This window comes from Gobius niger, assembly GCF_951799975.1.
Source record: "Gobius niger genome assembly, chromosome: 7".
Lineage (NCBI taxonomy): Eukaryota > Metazoa > Chordata > Actinopteri > Gobiiformes > Gobiidae > Gobius > Gobius niger.
The window spans coordinates 28,591,187-28,609,690 of record NC_136858.1 but is presented as its reverse complement, the minus strand read 5'-3'; the positions used below and the strand labels follow the sequence as shown (position 1 = coordinate 28,609,690).

The following is an 18,504-nucleotide window of genomic DNA, read 5'->3' as shown; positions in this document are numbered from 1 at the left end:
TTAAACTGGAAGAGCAAAGTCGAATGCCACTTGCACCAGGCAGGCCTTTCAGCAAACAGCTGTTCACTGTCGACTTGGTGAACCCGTCACTCCTTGATTTTGGTTAAAATACTCTCATAGTTGAAGGAGTGTTTGTCTGCCCAGGTCTCGCTATGATGCCGTTACTACAGTTCATGCTAAGATATAGTTTTACTTTATTGTCCTTGTGGGGAAATTTGTATTCTCCATTTGACCCGGCCCTCAAAGCCACTGTGACATTCTGTCTGGAGCAGTGCTGTGCCCAGACCCACCTCCAGGTCTTGCACTAGGTTTATAGTCAGAAGCGCAAAGCTGGAAGCTTAACCTTTTGTGCATATTCATTGGGTTGATGGGGAAAACCAGAGCACCCGCAGCAAACACACTCAACTTGGTAAACAAATGTAGCCAAGTGGAAGCTTTTGAAACAACCCATGCAGTAATTATTTGCCATCTATGAAGACATATAAAAGTAATATTCATGCACATTAGAGCTCTATTCTCTGCAGCCGCACTAAGCGGTTACTATAAATTTGGATAAACAGACCATTGTTGTGGAGAGCGGACAGGAAGAAACAAGGGAATCATAGACTTCCTGTATGAGGTCATTTTATGCCATGAAAGCCAATGCCAGAAGATAGGGGCAGGCCTGTTTTGTCAAGCTCTTTTCCTTCTGTTCAAACCCAGAAATACCTCCGTCGCCTCAGGGGCCTTGTAAAGTTAATGACTGTACTCCCTCTGCAGAAGTGACATCACTGTTGTAATCGGGAGGGGAAAACGGTTGTTTAGAGACTGTCATTTTCTCTTGACAGTTATTGATTTCCAAATGAGGGCCTATTTTTCTTTGCTGTGCAAAACTCTTATGCAGTGGGACACGACTAAAACATGTGGATTCATTAGCGTGGAGAATTACTGACGTTTCACTGCAAAGTCTTCTTGGAACAAACAAAGGGAAATTCTTCCTTTATTTGATAATCCATGTATGGGTGTGTCTGAGACTTCCTTATTGGACACAGTTAACAAGTATAAAAACAAACATTTTTTCAACACACTTGGGTTAGAGGCCATGTTAGAGGCCATCAGATACGAAACTTTTGTGAAAAGACCCAACACTAGCCAACAGAAACGTTTGCACAAAAGTAATACTGAAAAGGAAGGGCTTTTTTTTAAACTCAGTATACTGTATTTGGAGTGACCTCAAAAGGAGAAAGGTGTCGCTGTAATTAATGGCTTCAACATATTTGAGGACACACATCCCCGACACAGTCCTCCACCTTTTCTTAATCATTTTATAGAGTTTTATAGATGAATAGTTTGGTGTTCAAAATGCTTTGTGCAATGTGCAGGCTGAAGCATGGATCCAGGGAAAGCTTCAGGACCTGAGAGATGGCAGCAATATTCAGCGATGCCCCCTACAGGACTGGGAAGAGTTCTCCCAGACGCTGCAGAGGGACCTCAAAGACTTCGAAAATACCTTGATTCAACTTAACCAGGTACTGCTGCCCTTTATGCAACATGAAGCTATTTGCAACACTGCAAGACATGCTTAAACATTAAATGTTTTTATTATATTTCATTTCAAATATATAGTTTGATTTTTTTAGCATAAATTAGCTTATTCATGTTTATGCCCCCCTGAAGATGGGTGAACAGTTGATTTGCAAGAAGAATCCGACTTCAGACCTGGTCAAGAAGCAGCTGAGCCGTCTCCGGGACCAGTGGCAGACTCTGAAGCAGACAGCCGCCAATCAAACCCGGGCTGTGGGCGGAGCTAAACACCTGCAGGAGTTCAACACTAAAGTGGAGAAACTGGAGGCGTGGATCAGAGAGAAGGTCGGTGCGTTCAAAAACACGCTGCTGTGTTATTGTTCTGCTGAACAAATGTGCCTCAGTTACCGCATTTTTTGTTGTTTTATTAGCTTAATCCAAATACAGTATAAATAATTTGGATGTTTAACAATCTTTGTTGCTCACTGCACAGTGACTTTCCAGTTAGAGAAAGGGTTTGCCTTTGCAATTTTGTTTATGTTGGTGCACTTTAATAAACTACAATAGATATATATTATACAAATATATTTATAGTTCGCAGTTATTTAGTTTTAAATGGGGGGGAGAAATCATATCAAATCGTTTTTTACGTAAAAAATCGCAGGTCATGAATCATTAATCATCAAATGGCAGATTTTTTTGGGGGAAAAATTGCCCAGCTCTAATACACTGCCATGTTTTCCATTTTCTATTGACTCATTACAGATGACAATTATTGTCCGCTGTCTCTAAAAATAAAATGTCTTTATTCATAAATGGATTTGTAATGTGTAATAACAAGCAAACCAAAGGTTCAAAGGTTCCCTCTCTGGGATTGAGGTTTTCCTTCTAAACATGTCTCAGTGTAGCCCGGGCATAAAAGCGTAATCTGAACATAAAGCAAAGGAAAAGGACTTTATGTGTATCACGCCTTTCATGGACAACTAATGGTTGTTTCCTTGTAAATGGTCGCTCTGAGCGCTGTTGTGTGTGCCAGCAGGAAGAGCAGCCGTCCCTGGTCAGTGTCCTCGGGGAAAGTGTTGACAAGGTGCAGCTGACGAGGAGGATATTAGATCTTAAACAGGTGAGCGCTGTAAAGAGAGCGTTATAGAGAGCAGCCGATTAAAACCAACCAACTCCATATGTTCAAGGCTTATTGCCCAATTCTCTGGAGATTTTCCAATGAGTATTTACAATATCTTTTCACCGCCGCTAATTTGGCTCCCAGGGTGTATGGCACAGACCGCTGATGTCATAGTTGGACTGTCTCTGCTTCCCCTACAGGATGAGCAGCTCTACAGAAACCTCTATGAGGAGATCAACCACTTGGCCCTTAAACTGGAGAAGCAGGGGAAGGCAGATGGGAAAAACATCGCCAGTCGAAGGAAACACATCAATAAAATGTACACATGGTCCTTTGAGATGAACTGGTATGATGCATGCAACACGGTGAAGCCAAGAAAGCCTCACAATCATCCCAATGTGCTCTTTCTCTGTGCGTTTAGGTGGCTAAAAGTTCAAGCTCGTCTGAAAAACTACCATGAGCATCTTCAGCTGGCTCTGGAGGTGTCATCATTCTACCAACAAGCTGATAGCGTATTACTGGCGATTCACAACATGGTAAGTATTAGTTGTATAGTGTTTTCTTCCAATAATGATCTGTGATTAAAGAGCTTTTCTTATTTAAGAGAAAAAGCTTATCTGCCTCCAAAGAGCTGGACAAGCTCGGAGACCAGGAAATCCGAGACACTGCAGGTCAAATCATGGTATGTCCTTTTTTTCTTTTTTTTTGCTATTTTTGTGTCTTTTGTATCCAAACCGTTTTAATTCTGAGCACAAAGTCTTGTTTTGTATTTTTTCTTTCTGTAAAATGTTGGCATACTTTTTCTGCTCAAATGAATAAATAAATGAAATGAATGAAATGAAATGAATGAATTCTCGGCAGATGCTGGACGTGAGTGTGTCCCAGCTCTCGAACCTGCACCCTGCGCTCGCGGACGGTGTCACACAGAAGCAAAGCGAGGTCAAGGAGTCCTGGACACTTCTTCAGAAAACCCTCAGGTAAGAGATAATACAGCAAGCAGAGTTTATCATATATTACATGCATTTATAAAATCAGAAAAAAGGCACTTCACTCATTTATATATTTGTTAATATTTGAATTATAGGGACGTGTATGTATTTTCTTCCCCCTACATGTTCCAGCAATGTCCTACCTATTTACCACAACTGCCTCTAAAATCCTGCGCTGTCACTCAAGAAGGTGTTAATTCGGGTCCGAAGTGCCGTCATGCACGAGCTTAATATGGGACCTGCAGTTACACGTAAGGCCTGAGGTGGCAGTAGTGAGTTTAAAATGGCCAACTTGCATCTAGCCTCTTTAAATGACAATAATAAGATAGATAAGATGAGATTCATGTGCAGGTCAACACACAGTCAAAAATGCAATGAAATTATATGAGCCGAATCTGTCCACTCACGTATATTAAAATAATAAAAAACAATACACACAACAATCTTCAGCCACACTCAAAGTGCAAAAGAGAGAGGAGGAGGAGGAGAAGAGAAACTTATTGCACCAATAACCCTTTGACTTCTAGGGCACTTGTTTTGTACTATTTCGGAGCCACAAAACTCCTATATACTCCAAATAAACCTATATCAGTGTTTCCGCAGGGCATTAAAAAGCCTTAAAAGTCATTAAATGTATTGTCCCAAAATTAAAGCTTTACACGTCATTAAATTGGATTCAAACTGGCATTAAATCTAAACTTATGGGACAATAGAGAGACGTCGACTCGACAATTTTTACTGCATGCGCTTGTCAAAAATACATAGATTCTGGTCTAAAACACCTTCATCAGAAATTATACACTATTCTTTCCTTGTGTCCAATTTGCTTCTGGATAACAACATTTCCCCTCATACAGTATAGTGTTTGGGCATTATAAAGCATTAAATTTGACTTCCTGTTAACTGTCTGAACCCTGTATGTTGTGAAGTGCAGAAAGAGCTACACTTATTACAAGAAGTTATGTTTTGTTTGTATCACTTATGTACTTTTCTCAAGAATCCCTCGTCATGGTCATTTAAGGTCAAGCGTAGAGATATCAGCCATCAACATCTTGAGCTTTCCAAATATTTATCAAGTGAGTAGCTCTCGGTCCAATGTGTATTTTTAGACACCTATGACATCATCTGGTATGTTTCATCAGCTGCACTGTTTTAAAACTATTTCAAGCCAATAACACAAACAGAGGCAGGAGAGATTCGGGCCATAATAGGAGTTTACTGAGGGCTGTAAAACACTGCAGTCAGCACCGCTCTGACCCCCGGCTCTGCGTCCAACAGGGCTGACCGGCCTGCACTGCCCTCCACCAACTCCACTTTCTCCAGGGAAGAGGCAGACCCTTTGACTTCACCCAGGGAGCAGTGCATCGTGGGAACTGAGCTGCAAAGGACCATGGGAAAGGAGGTGAAGGAGGAGCAGAATCGCCTAAAAGGTTTTGTGGTAAGCAGTTTTTTTTGGTGTGCATTTCTTTTACCAGAGTGACCGCAGTGTGTGAGACAACAGCGACATCAGAGCTGCTGAAAGATGAGCTCAGTTTTGCATCTGTGGTGGTGAAGTGACGCACGTGGCCCTGGGTTTGGAAAGTGCCTTATTTACATGGTGAAGGCCCTTTTATAAATAACAGGAGGATTACATGATGTCAGTGGTTTCCAAGATTCTCGATAGCTTTAGTGACCTAGTTCCTTAAAGCACAGTTTTAGTGGGAAGGACCAGTGCCAAAGCGAGACATTACAAACAGCAAATTACTCTTTATTTTCCAGTCCGTTCTTTCAACAAGTTTTCATCAAGCGTCTCGTTTCTAATGTTTCAAGTGTTGCACTGTAGGAGCCACAGGAAGAGCTTTAAAGGTGCTATTTTCCCTGGCTTTTAAAATGTAGTCGATTTCCCTGTAGATTTTCAAACCATGACTGTTCAACATGGTTCAGTTGGCGGCCAGAGCAAATATGGCTTTCCTGTCAAACCAGAACTCAACATTTTTAAATCGTTTAATTTAATGGTTACAATAATATCTTGGATTATGGCCTGTCTTACAAAAGCACAGTCACTGAATTAATGTAATATTAACAGATGTGGTCTGGTTCAAATGAAGGTGAGGACATAATAAAGCAAAGGATGTGAACTCCTCACAGGTGGCTTTTCTCATTTTGAATGATAAACATTGGAGAAAGACTTATAATGTTAAACATCTTTACGATTTTGGGTCCTTTTGCTTAAACATTCTTCCATCTTAAAGGAACAGATCACCATTTTTCCATACTGAGATATGATCTTACCTGAGCTTAGACGAGTTGATCCGTACCTGTCTGGTCTCTTGGTCGCTTCTAACTTCACCAAGTTTGGAGCTATAGGAATATACTGGGAGAGGCCAAATGCTAACAACATCTTTGGTCGTTTTGCGTGACTGAGGGCACACACAAAGACCAGACAGGTATGCATCAACTCGTCTAAGCTCAGGTAAGAACATATCTCAGTATGTAAAACAATGGCCTGTTCCTTTTAAAGCAGTACTAAGTAACTCATGCTCCTAGAGGCCGTAAGTGCCACTGCAGGTGGTGTAGCAATTACACAATGGAGATATTTTTTTTACTCAAACTTGGCTGTAGATACTGTTTAGCTTTTAGCTTTACCGTTAGCCTGTTAGCTACTTCTTCGTGATTCCATTAGTGTGTATTGGTGACTCCGGCCCGGAGGCAGCGAATTTGCAATTGTGGTTTTCTGGCCAGAGACACCAGGGGGAGATGAAAGACCCCCAATCATCCCCTTAACACTTGTATAACCCCCAGAGGGACTACGAAAAGGATTTATTAAGGTAAAAAGTTACTTAGTACTGCTTTAACATAAAGCAGTCTTGCACTTTTGAGTTTAAATTAAATACATGCCATATATTTTAATCCTATGTTAGGTGTATGATATGCCTATGAAAATCTGTGTAAATCCTTTGTAGCTCAGCTTGTTACTGTTTATTAAGGGATAATTTTGACATTTTCTGTAAAGCGTTGGAGCCCAAAGGCCAAACAAAACAGCCTAACAGTAATTTGTCATTTATGTTAAACTTCAAGAGGCACCAGATGCAGTGTACAGGTCGCTTGGCTGACACAGTAGTGCCTAAGTATTTGTTGACAGCCCACTCTGGCACAGTGCAGCCACACACACCTCTCTCTCCGCCTGAATAGTGACATAGTGTGTCCGCACACATTAATGGCTGTATGACTTATCCATATGTGGCCGGGCTCTGTGGTCTCCATCTTGGTATGGCCAACTCCAGTGGACACAGACATGGCTGGAGTCTGTTTCTCTGCCTAATTGTGGCCAGATGTGAAAGCTGCCAACCAGATGCTCTCGGTGCAAAGTGATAGTGCATGGCTGACATCACTTTATAGCACGTTTTAGAAAAGCACAGAGAAAGTAAAGCTCAGTGAAAATCAGAATAAACAGTCTCAGATTTAGGTGCTGAAACTGAACACCGTTATGTTTGAACTATATCCACACAGATGCATTCCTTATATTTAACTCTGTTGCTTTCGGTCCAACTGGAACTTTGATTGACACTAGAGCTGCACCATTATCGTAATCACCATGTTAGACACAATATCCATATCGCAAGAAGCCACAATGCATCACAAAATCACAGAGATCACGACTGAGATTAGCACCTTTTTTGCAAACACAACTTTAAACTTAAATGCACAGTGACTTCAAAAACATGCACAAGTTCTGTTATAGTCATGATGATAGTAATAGTCTAGTGGTTAAGGCTTCTGCACATATACACATAGCATTGTTCCGAATACAACCATCCGAGAATTTGCTAAAAGTCTCTCCCCAGTTTGCCCAAATATTCACCACCTTTCACCGTGCACTGTTCTGACTAATAAAGGTTATGGGCCAAAATAATGGAAACTTACCAAAATGGTTTAATCCAATGTTGCTATAATAATGGTATACAATCTCACAATATTCAAGACAGTTGTTGATCATTACCTTTTTTTTTTTCATATTATGCTGCCCTGATCAGATTTTTTTAGACTATTCCAAAAACAATTGTTACTCTGTGTACAGAAGCTATTTGAAAGTGAGCTTGATAACAACTCTTAAAAAAATGTTAAAGTGTGTTTTAACTTAAAGAAGAACTCAGTAACTTGTTTACCTTAATAAATCCTTTTCATAGTCCCTCTTTGGGTAATGCAAGTGATAATGGTATGATTGGGGGGTCTTTCATCTCCCCCTGGTGTCTCTGGCCAGAAAACCAATACACTAGAATGGAATCACGAAGAAGAAGCTAACAGGCTAAAAAATGCAACATGCTATGACACCTGCAGTGGCGCTTATGGCCTCTAGGGGCATGAGTTACTTAGTTCTGCTTTTACTCTATTGCTAAAAATGAATGATATATTTGTACCAGACACAGGGTGTACAGGTCTGGTGTTGACCTTTGCACTCAGAGTGAACTGCCATAGAAATCATTTCTGTCCAAAATGGGCAAACAGTAAATGCTATATTCTCTAAATCAATGGCCCTTTTAGTCATAGGTATAGTGTAGCACACATTAGCGTGCATTTATGAAGTGAGAGTAATAGATTCGGTGGGTTCTGTCTTCAAGATTTCTTACAGGCATTACAGCTGTCAATGTAATATCTTTCGCAGTGCCTGGCCTATTTCACCAAGAATAACCAACCTTTGTGTATTAGAAAGCGTGTGTCATTTGTCGGAGAAACCTTAGACTTGTCTGGGCAGCTGTCCATGTCGTCCACCCTGCAGCCACAGTGTAACATTCACATTAGCAGAGCAGGAACGCCTTTTAGTCTTATGACCACTCAGTATGGAATCAGCAAATTAATCCAGCCTGTCAACATGTGTTCAAATCAAGAAACATTACTCACTTGTCCTGTGGCTAATATTTTGGAGTTCCCCGAAAAAACTAAACAGGCTTTTTTTCTTTTTTTTTTTTGGTAACCTTTCGTGTCAGGGCACTGCTGACGCTGCAATCAGTCGGACATCAAGTAGCCAAACCCAGGAGCAGGAATCGTCCAGCCACCCTTCGTCACCCACGGGAGACGAGGCAGCCGTCTGCGCGAATGATGTCACGGCCAGACACCAAGCGAAGGGGGAAAGGTGACATTTGGGTCTCTCTGTTACTTACATAATGAGGGCTCTTTATGTAAGTCATAATTGGAGTCACATGGCGTTGTTTTCTTTGCAGCAGGAAGCCCAGAGCTGAGCCGAAGCCTGCCGCCTCCGCCGCCACCGCTGCTGCCCCCGCCGCCACCACCCAGCCAGGCCACCCACAGCTCCACATCCAGCTCCAGAAGTTCACTGTGTCTGCAGACAAGGTGACCGGACCCCAGCCAGGAACAATGCTGTTTTCTCTATACATCATTGTTGTAAAAGTCACTGCGAATTAAGGCTGCCTGACCTTAGGAAAACAAGTCATACAAAGAAAACAAAGTCGAGCTAATGCAATAACAGCGTGATTGGCAAAGATCCCCTTAATAAGTTCTATTTAGATTTATTTCAAAAACAGATTCGAAGACCACCTTAAAGGAGACAAATCATGCAAAATCGACTTTTTTGAGCTTGTTTAACCTTTGAAACCCACACCTTAACAGAGCATGTTTTTTTCCAGTTTGGCTTTACCCAAATCTAAAGCTTCTATAAAAACTGTCAACAGGTCAAAAAAAGCCACAAAAAAAGCAACAAAAGTGACCAAAAGGCAATAAAAAAGAGACAAAAAGTGATGAAAGTACAACACAAAAGTGACCAAAAAAAGTGATGAAAGTACGACAAAAATGTGGCAAAAAGGCAACAACAAAGTGATGAAAGAGCAACAAAAAAGTGGCAAAAAATGTGAGGAAAACGCAATTAAAAAAAGCCACAAAAAGTGAAAAAAGACAACAAGGAATGCAAGGGAAAGGATCAATTTTCATCATGGTCGGTTTTTGTAGGTCGTAGCTTTCAAATGTGGCGTTGTTTGCACTGGCCTATAGGTGGAAAGCTCCAGTCGAGGGAGAGTTTGGGTAAAACCAAACTGGAGAAAATGCAAATGCAAAGGCGTTAAAGCATCCCTGGAGTAGTATTTTGCTTCATTCATAAGGATTTGAGTGATGTTTTCACTTTATCTGCTGCAGAAGTGCTCCAGTCAAACCTATTTTTCATTTAATCCAACATAATTTCTGTGAAAAGGAAAAGCGTAACCATTGTGATGCATCTGTTGCAACATGAGCGCAACCCGAGTGTTAATTCCATATTTGTGGCACCGTGACATACTAGAAAAATTAGAAACCCACATTAATTTCTCTGGTCAGCGCTGCATTTGTTATTATAGCGCCATCAGAGCAAACCACAGACATTATGTCACATTTTAAATCAAACTGTTGTCATCCATGTTCGTCTAAAGTGTGCTGAGTGCTGCGCTACTTTCTCTGTAATTGTCCAGTAACTATGGAAAATATTTGATTTTCGTCACTGGTTGTCATAGCACACAAATGCCAATTCAATTTATATCGTCTCCTCAGCTGACTTCTAATGGGTTTTGCCTCTGTCTTTCTCTATCTCCATCCTAGACTCTGTCCTGGCTCAAAGACAATGTGCACATGGCCACCCAGGTCTGCTCTGTCGCCAGTTTTGAGGGTCTGGATGCGGCCCGCAGGTGTCAGCAAGCCTTGGAGCAGGAGATACTGAACAACAGAGCTCGGATAGAGGTGGTGAAAAGGGTAAGGTAACTGTACACCCCCAAGTAGGGCTGCACGAGTAATCACAATCAAGTCACAAATTCATTTTAGTTAGCAAACCGCAAAGGCTGCTGTTATTTGTTAATATGACATCCTCAACAGTGGTCCTCTAACTTATTTAACCTTTTAACGCCCACCTGAACCAAGCACATTCTCTCCAGTTTGGCTTTACCCAAATCTAAAAGCTTCTTGTAAACATGACATAATAACAACAAAAGTGAGAGAAAAATTAGGATGAAAATGCAACAAAAATAGTGACAAAAACATGAGGGAAAAGTGACGAAATGTGACAAAAATGTGACGAAATTTGACAAAAATTTGACGAAATGTGACTAAAAACTGATAATAAAAAATAAAAAACGGCACAAAAGGGTGACAAAAAAGCAATGAAAAGAACACGAGAAAACGCAAGGAAAAAGATCCGTTTGAATGGGCCTTAGCTTTCAAATGAAAATGCAAGCAGGTGGTAAGACGTTAAGCTATAATCATGCATTTAACGTTAAGCTGTCAAGTCATTGTTATTATCAAGTTATTCATATTTTTTGCTTACACCTAGTTTATAAATAATTTGGTCCACTTTAGGTCTGCTTCAGGCTTTTTTTAGTCTTGATTAGATCTTTTCCTGGTGATAGAAGATCAAATATTATATGAGGTGGCACTTGGTGTGAAAACATGTGAGAGCGACTGCTCCACAATAAACAATAAAGTATTAATTTGTCATTCGTCTGCATGGGGTGTTATTTTGTATGATAACATCTACAAATGTTCAAATGTAATTCATTGTTTAATGTAAGCTTTCCTCAAATGTTAAAACTCCTTGACGTTTGAATTGTATATAAATGTTAGAACATTTGCATCAAATTACAACACGTCATAGAAATCGCCTTTTTAATCCCCAAATCCCGCCATCCTAACCCAAAAACTCTCTTTTTCAAATCTTATCTTGCAAAATCTGGGAGACAGTTTTCGATCCAGTTAGCTTAATACTAGATTTCTGTGCATATTTCACATCAGTTCCATTATTTTGTTTATCACCTGCTCTCGTCACTCAATTGCAAATTCCTCAGGAGGGCCGCGAGCTGGTCCGAGCGCAGCACCCGGGCAGTTCCAGGATCGAGCAGTTTGTGGGCCAGCTGGAAGTCTTGTGGGAAGAGCTGCGGAGGAGGCACCAGAGAAACGCGCTGTTCTTGCAGGCCTCCGAGGAGCTGGGCTTTAGGGTAAGACTCTCATAAAACATCCCAGAACAAGCGCTCCTCTGAAGTCTGACCCGGGCACCGCGCTCACTCCTGAAAATATAGTGAAAATGATTACTTATGAGTTATGACAGACGGCTCGGGATCATTTTTCCCAATATAGCTGGCTTTATTCTGGACCGGGGCCTAAGCTGTGCACGCATACACTGACAGATACTCTTTTTTTCTCTCACTGACTGAATAAAGAGCTTTTTAAGTGAGTTAAACAAACTCCAGCTGAAATTCATCTGATACTCTCATAATGGTCTTAAAGCCAAGGTTTAAAATGTGATACCTCAATGTATGCCTATTTTAACATAGCACATGCAGGGATTACAAGAAAATATATTGTAACAAGGGGATAAAGGCTGTGCCATATTTTGCAAATGCATGATCAGAGAGGACAGCAAGTTGTAAGTTGGATTTACAACATGACAGGGTAGCACATTCTGTTTTCAGGCAAAAGCGTTGGACTCATCATGGCCTCACTTCTTGTGTTTTCACACAGGTTGTAAAAGTGCTGCAGGCTCTGGGCAGCCTGGACGCCTGGCTGGAGTCTGTAGAGCTTTCCATGAAGGAGTCGTCTTTGGCCACTGACTCTGAGACTATGAGCATGGCCGAGCGACAGAGCTGCCTCCTGGAGAGGGAGGTGACGGCACGTGGCCCTGAACTGAGCGCGCTCAGACAGGAGGTGGAGCGCCTGCAGTGTCACAGTCACCCGCTCACTCGAGGGCTGCCCGCGCGCATGGAGGATATGGAAACAAAGTAAGTTTATAGAGGACATGAGGGTCAGGGGTAACGCCCTGACGTCTATCATTGTGGAAAACGAATGTTATGAATGTGAACTATCAGGCTCCACGCTGGTGGTGCTCCTAGCTGTGGTCAGGAAACAGAGCTGCTCAATGTTTCCAGGCAGTCGCACGCTCCTGCAGCACTCCAACATGGAAGAGTTTATTCATAAAATCCACTCCTTACTAAAGACAAACAATTTCACCCCATAAACCACCAGAATATATATCCATGTATCCTGTAAGTTTTATTTAAACCCTGGCAGCCACACTCTCTATGTGCTCTTTTATTACATTTGCGATTCATGAGGCTCTCAGAGAGGTCTACCCCACAGGTCTGTCCCACACTTGGCCCGCGGCTTGTCAGCACGCGTCAAACTCGCCCTGTCCATGTTTTCTAATGACGTCTCTCTCATCGCTTGGCCATGAGAATTAATGCTTGCGCCATATACTTTTCGTAAAGCCTTATGATTCAGGCCCCAATTGCGGGACCTTCCAGTGTCCATAAATACAAGTTAAGCCCTGACCAAACTAAATAAAGAAAAGAAAGCACTTGGTTTAAGCGTTTCCAGAGTGGGAGTGTTGTATGGAATAAAAGCGTCTGACGTCATTATTTATGGCTGCAACATCCATTCAAGCATCATTTATTACGGAAAGAATACGTTTTTGAATTGCTCCCTTTACTATCACAAACATAAACCCAAAAGTACAGGTCATGTTTATGGGACACATGATATATTTTCACACAAATGGCACAGCAGCGCGGTAAAACGCACTCTTGAGCTCTCTATAACGCGGCCGTGTTGAAGGATGTATGGACTGAACGTGGATAATGGTTAGGCGTCTTGTATAAACATTTTAATAGCAGTGTTTATGTTTCACAGGTACCAGCGGGTTCAGAGCGCCCTGACGCAGCAGAGTTCGGAGCTGCAGGACACGCGGATGCTGGCAGAGTTTCTGGAGCGAGTGGAGCTTGAGGAGAGCCAAGAGCTCAGTGGGAGTCGCTTCAGCCTAGGACAGGTGAGAAGCCTCAACGAGCAAGGGTTCGACTCGTAGAATAAAACAAACGTGCAGGAATAAAAGCGTAGGAAAGGTTGTGCAGATTTGAAATACTTATGTTCCACTACAAATAGACTTGACATACTGAAAGCGCTTTCGGAAAATTACTAAGATCATTAATCATTCCAAAAGAGGTAAGATGCTAAAATGAAAACTAGGCCACACCGGGTTTTCCCATCAACGAACTTGAAAATGAAAAGATGTCCATTACAATAAACATGGCTACAACTTGACCAGGGTTACTGCTTGGGCATTTCCCTGGAAAGAGACAAATACTCCGGGTTTTATGCAAGGCCAATTTAACATTGCTTTCCACTATGCAGCATAACAGTGGTTAGCATTCACCGCACACTGAGACCCAGGTTCGATTCCCAAACCTCCTCCCTGTGTGTAGTTTTCTCCTGTAGCTGTATAGGTTTTGTGTCCACTCAAAAAACATGTACAATAGAGTCTGGCCTTTCTCAATCGATGGAAAATCAAAAGTTCTGACCACAGGGTTTTTGCATGTTATTCAAAACCATATAATTTAGTTATAAATTAAATGTGCCAAAGCTAAGGGCTTAAATGTTCTTTGAAAATGAGGAACTTGCTCAATTATTTTTTACAGCATAAGTTTAATGAAAAAAGTCTGGTTTCTGCTGAAAAGTTGCCCGTTGTTCAAATGTTTAGAAGTTACACATGCTCAGCTCTTTTTTGTTTGTGGCATTATCGTATTTAGACAATGGCATTTAAAAGCGTTATATTTGACTTGCTGCTCCCCGTATAAACCCTGGAGCAGATTGTAAACTAATTCCTCTTGTAATAAAAAGCGTTGTGTGCATTACAGCCCCTTCACAGTGAAATGGCCCCAGCACCGACTCTAATGGACCTCCGGAGCAGCGGCGCGGCGGACCCCCTGATCGAGTCCATGGGAGACCCCGTGGAGGAGCTGCGAGAGGCCGTGGAGATGCTCAACGACACCGTGAGGGAAAGAGGGCGCTCGCAGAACCACGACCAGGCCATTTGCGAGCTACTGAGCAAGGTATAAACACCGACTGAAGTATCTGTACACATCCGTCATGATTGTTTTAAGCTAAATTATCCTGGAAGAGGCTAAAATAGCTCGCCCAATTTCCTCGCAAACAGCTGCATAAACCAACTGCGAGGCACATCTGGCTCTCCCCTGTTTGTGGATGTGTTTTTAACAGGCCCAAAGTCATTCAGCACCCTTTTGGAAAAGTGTTGAAATCAGCAAAAACATTTATTTTACACCTATGTCAAACTGTTTTAGTTGACAAAATTACTTGGAGTCGAAATGAAATGGCACATTACATGCTTGTAATTAGAAAACTGCAAAAAAAAAACATTAATAGGTTTAACAAAAAGTTATATAGGTTATACAACAACTGTTACAAACCACAAAATATCCAGTTTAAAGCTTACTGACCACTCATATGTTGAAGCTCTGGGATATTTTTAAATGTGTATAGTGAACTAAACAATTGCGCAAAAAACAACACAAAATTACAACTACAGATGTATTTTTTTCAACATAATGCAGCCCTAATTCTCATAAAAAAGCCAGAGTCTAACTATGAGGGAGGTGCCATGACAGAGTTTGAGGAGCAGTAATTTGCCATGTGTCTCTCATTGGAGAACAAATAGTACACAATAAACGGTAATGACAGAACGTCAGTGCTAATGATGGCTTTGTGCATTACAGCATGCCAGCCTGGCCGTGCGCGTGGAGGAGTCCTTATGCCGCAGTAAAGACTTGGGCCTGGACATTCTGGAGAAGGAGACAGACATGGCAGTACAATGCGAGCCGGACCGCTGTGGTCTGGACTCTCTGTGGGAGAGGCAGGACCACCTGGAGGTGAGAGGAGGATGCCCGTTTTATGTTGTGATTATGGCTAAACATTGAACATGACTCAGTGGTGCTAATAGTGCTGCACAAAGACAAAGCGCAGAAACCAAAGGAAAATGAGAACATAGTGACGTTACTGCAAAGGCCACAGTCCGCTTCAATTGGAGAAACAGCTGCCAGGCTACGTCAAAACAAGCTCTTGTTTCACAAATCTCATAACAATAATAATGATCATTATAAAACGTTGTCAATGATGCTTGAAGCTGTGCACAATTTTGCTTTGGGTTGTAAATGCATTCACAATCCTTTGCATTGCACATGACTCACTACACTGTGAAGCTGTTTTATTATAGTATAGTTTTTTGACATTTGAAAGAGCTTTAAAAGTCATGTGAATGTGCTACCTCAAGATATAGCTACAATATATTGCCAAATATTTTCTTATTTTCGCAATTTTAGGTGACACAATATCGAAAGCACAAGAAAAAAACCTAAAAGAATGCAGTTTTAAACATGATTTTCCTAATATACATTTGTTTTGATGTAATTTATTGCCTTTTGTGTTTAAATCTAAGATATTGTGCAGCTCTATACCTCAAGTTGGACAGTCACCATTGAGATCTTTTTTTAGGATGTTGCTATTATGTTGTTATGTTGTTGGTTATATTGGGACCAGCTTTGAAGTCAGTATTGAGGTGAATTCTGAAGAAGAGAGTTCTGTCATTGGGCTTGATTGATTAGCGAACACTCCCTGTTCACGCACACTGCTCGCCTCCCACAGTGGAACAACGATATGCCAGATTTTTTCGTTCTTTTCTTTTCTCTGTGCTGTGTTTAATTGATTACATAAACTCGGCAGTAAAATCACACGCAAACACATGTAGTGCGTTTATTCCACACAAGATGTTTATTTATGCACGCGTTAGTCACTGCTCTGTGAACTGTGCGCTCTCTTTGCATTTGCTAATTCATCTCTTGGCCTGACTGAAACAGCGCACAGTTCAGTGGGGTCTTAGACTCTATGTTTTGTGGCGGTAAAGTCTGTGTGGGTCTTGTTGTGTTTATCGCACACACAACTGTCTGGACTCTGGACACAAGAAGGAATGACCTAATCCAGAGCAGAAATAACTGTGGCGTCAGCAGACAGGCATCCACCACATTGTGTTCCTGTAGCTGAGAAACATTATAACGCATTGCTCCCAGAGAACCCTCAGTGCTATTAATTACCGCCTTGTCAAAAAGGAAAAAACAAAGAAGTGGTCAGGATGGCTTGCTTGCTTTAGTGTGACAGGCCATGTGCGCGCCATATGGATCTCTTAGTGTATAATACGCATAAAGATATGAAGTCATGGGGAGAACGCAATACTAGGAACAGCCTGCAGGCCTGATCCTATAGATTTTAACTACTGTGATTCTCCGCAGATCGACTATGAGGTCATCAGGGAGGAGGTCGGCGCCGTGGAGAGCCTGGCCTCGCGCTTGCAGGAGCTGTGCCCAGAGAGAGTGCACGTTTTCGGGGCAAAGATCCAGGCGACGCTGCAGGGCTGGTCCGAGCTGGGAGCGAGCGTGGAGCAGAACAAGTCACGTCTGCAAGAGTTTGTGCAGCTCCAGGACTTCTTCAGGAGCTACCTCCGGATGATGTAAGCGGGGCGTCGGGACGGGGTGCACTCTGAGAGCTTTAGGGCTACGCGATAGTGGAAAAATACTGTGATTTTGTGAGTGCAATTGCTTTTGACATTTATGTTTTAAGATCAAGATTCCGTTCAGAGTGGACTTTTAAGCACATAAGTTAAAAATATAAACTGAGTCAAGAGTTACATGCTTGTCAGAAATTGTTTGACGAGGTCTAAACTACAGAGTTAGTAGGTTTTAAACATAATAGGAGCCCATGGAGAAACAGTTTTAGTTTTCTGCAGAGGACTTTAATCGGGGTCTTGAATGTTTGTTCAGGCTCAACATCACCATAAAGTGATAGTCTGTAAGTTTAAATGTTTTACACATTTCATAGATTGTGTATAATTAACCACCTAGGCCTGCAATATGACATAACACAATAAATACTAAATAATTATATATTTTCTGAAGCCCCTCCCTTTGCTGATCTCAGTCACTAATCAGACTCCCCGGTGCCATATCTTTGATCAAATCCTGCTCCTCATTTCGCAAACTTACGGACTATCACTTAGATTAATCCTTGATGCGCTGGGGACCACCCAACTGTCACTCAGCTACTTGTGGAGGATGTTGGTTTTGATTTGCTGAGAGTAAAATGTGTGATCCTGTTGCATAAATCAAGTCAGGTTAATAATTACTGACTAGGAGTATTGATGTAAAGGCCAACCCTCTCCACAGGCCTCCAACCACTGAAGACACCTGACCTTGCAATTGCTATATGATTGTGACTAATCTTGTGTCCTGCAGCTTTAAAGGACCTATACCTGATTTTACTCCTAGAAATGGAATGAAATGTATGTTGTCCTCCTTTAGTGTACTGTAAACTAAAACGTTTGTGGGGAAAACAGTGTGCATCAGATTATAAAACATTTGTATACATTTTATGAACTTTCAGGCTATTTTTCTAGCATTTTTGTGTAAGTGACCCTGAAAAGTGACCCTGCAAGTCGTGAAATGTTCCAATAAACTTGTCCCTGTAAAGAATTGGGATGCTACAAATATATTAGGAAAGTTATAAATGAGCTTGGACCACAACTAAAATGGAGGATAGGGCCTTTAATAACCTTGTGAGAGCATTAGATTCTTCCTGTCTGCCTCAGAGAGGGCAGGATCTTTCCCTTGTCTAAAGCAGGTCCCCAGTGAAATGTTAAAACGTGTCTAGAAGACGGAGCGCACATGTTTCCTGGGTCTATTTTGACAATGCGATGACTGTGTATCCTATCGCACACTGGTCTGGCCATTGTCATGCGTTGCGAATACACGTCTCCTCGCTGACATGTTTTGCTCTCTGTCTCCTCTTCCTTTAGCTCATGGACGGAAGATACAAGGTCCTGCATTTTCTCAGATACCGCCTTGCATCGCGGGAAAGATGGAAAGGCGCCAATGGCCGAGGAGCTGGATTTGCAGATTGAGCAAAAGTTTGAGGAGTTTGAGGAGCTGGCAGCTACAGGGAGGAACATATTAGACAAAGAACATCACCTCAGCCAGATGGTGAGAGAAGTTACACACACTACAACTGATGAATGATCTTCTTAAGGTTGTGTTTGTTGATGTTTTTTGTGGT

At 41.8% G+C, this 18,504-nt stretch overlaps 1 protein-coding gene across 1 annotated transcript in view; it reads left to right on the top strand.

Moving 5' to 3' along the window:
• Nucleotides 1-18,504, top strand: part of mymx (myomixer) — a 34,632-nt gene that overhangs the window by 3,555 nt on the left and 12,573 nt on the right. Inside the window, exons 4-21 of the mRNA XM_079559683.1 lie at nt 1,362-1,508; nt 1,657-1,848; nt 2,543-2,626; nt 2,827-2,972; nt 3,048-3,162; nt 3,231-3,308; nt 3,488-3,603; nt 4,894-5,053; nt 8,580-8,725; nt 8,814-8,943; nt 10,174-10,323; nt 11,409-11,558; nt 12,082-12,338; nt 13,246-13,381; nt 14,247-14,441; nt 15,123-15,275; nt 16,689-16,906; nt 18,248-18,431. Of these exons, the coding sequence (XP_079415809.1) occupies nt 1,362-1,508; nt 1,657-1,848; nt 2,543-2,626; nt 2,827-2,972; nt 3,048-3,162; nt 3,231-3,308; nt 3,488-3,603; nt 4,894-5,053; nt 8,580-8,725; nt 8,814-8,943; nt 10,174-10,323; nt 11,409-11,558; nt 12,082-12,338; nt 13,246-13,381; nt 14,247-14,441; nt 15,123-15,275; nt 16,689-16,906; nt 18,248-18,431 (2,757 nt within the window). The remainder of the gene's footprint in view (nt 1-1,361; nt 1,509-1,656; nt 1,849-2,542; nt 2,627-2,826; nt 2,973-3,047; nt 3,163-3,230; nt 3,309-3,487; nt 3,604-4,893; nt 5,054-8,579; nt 8,726-8,813; nt 8,944-10,173; nt 10,324-11,408; nt 11,559-12,081; nt 12,339-13,245; nt 13,382-14,246; nt 14,442-15,122; nt 15,276-16,688; nt 16,907-18,247; nt 18,432-18,504) is intronic.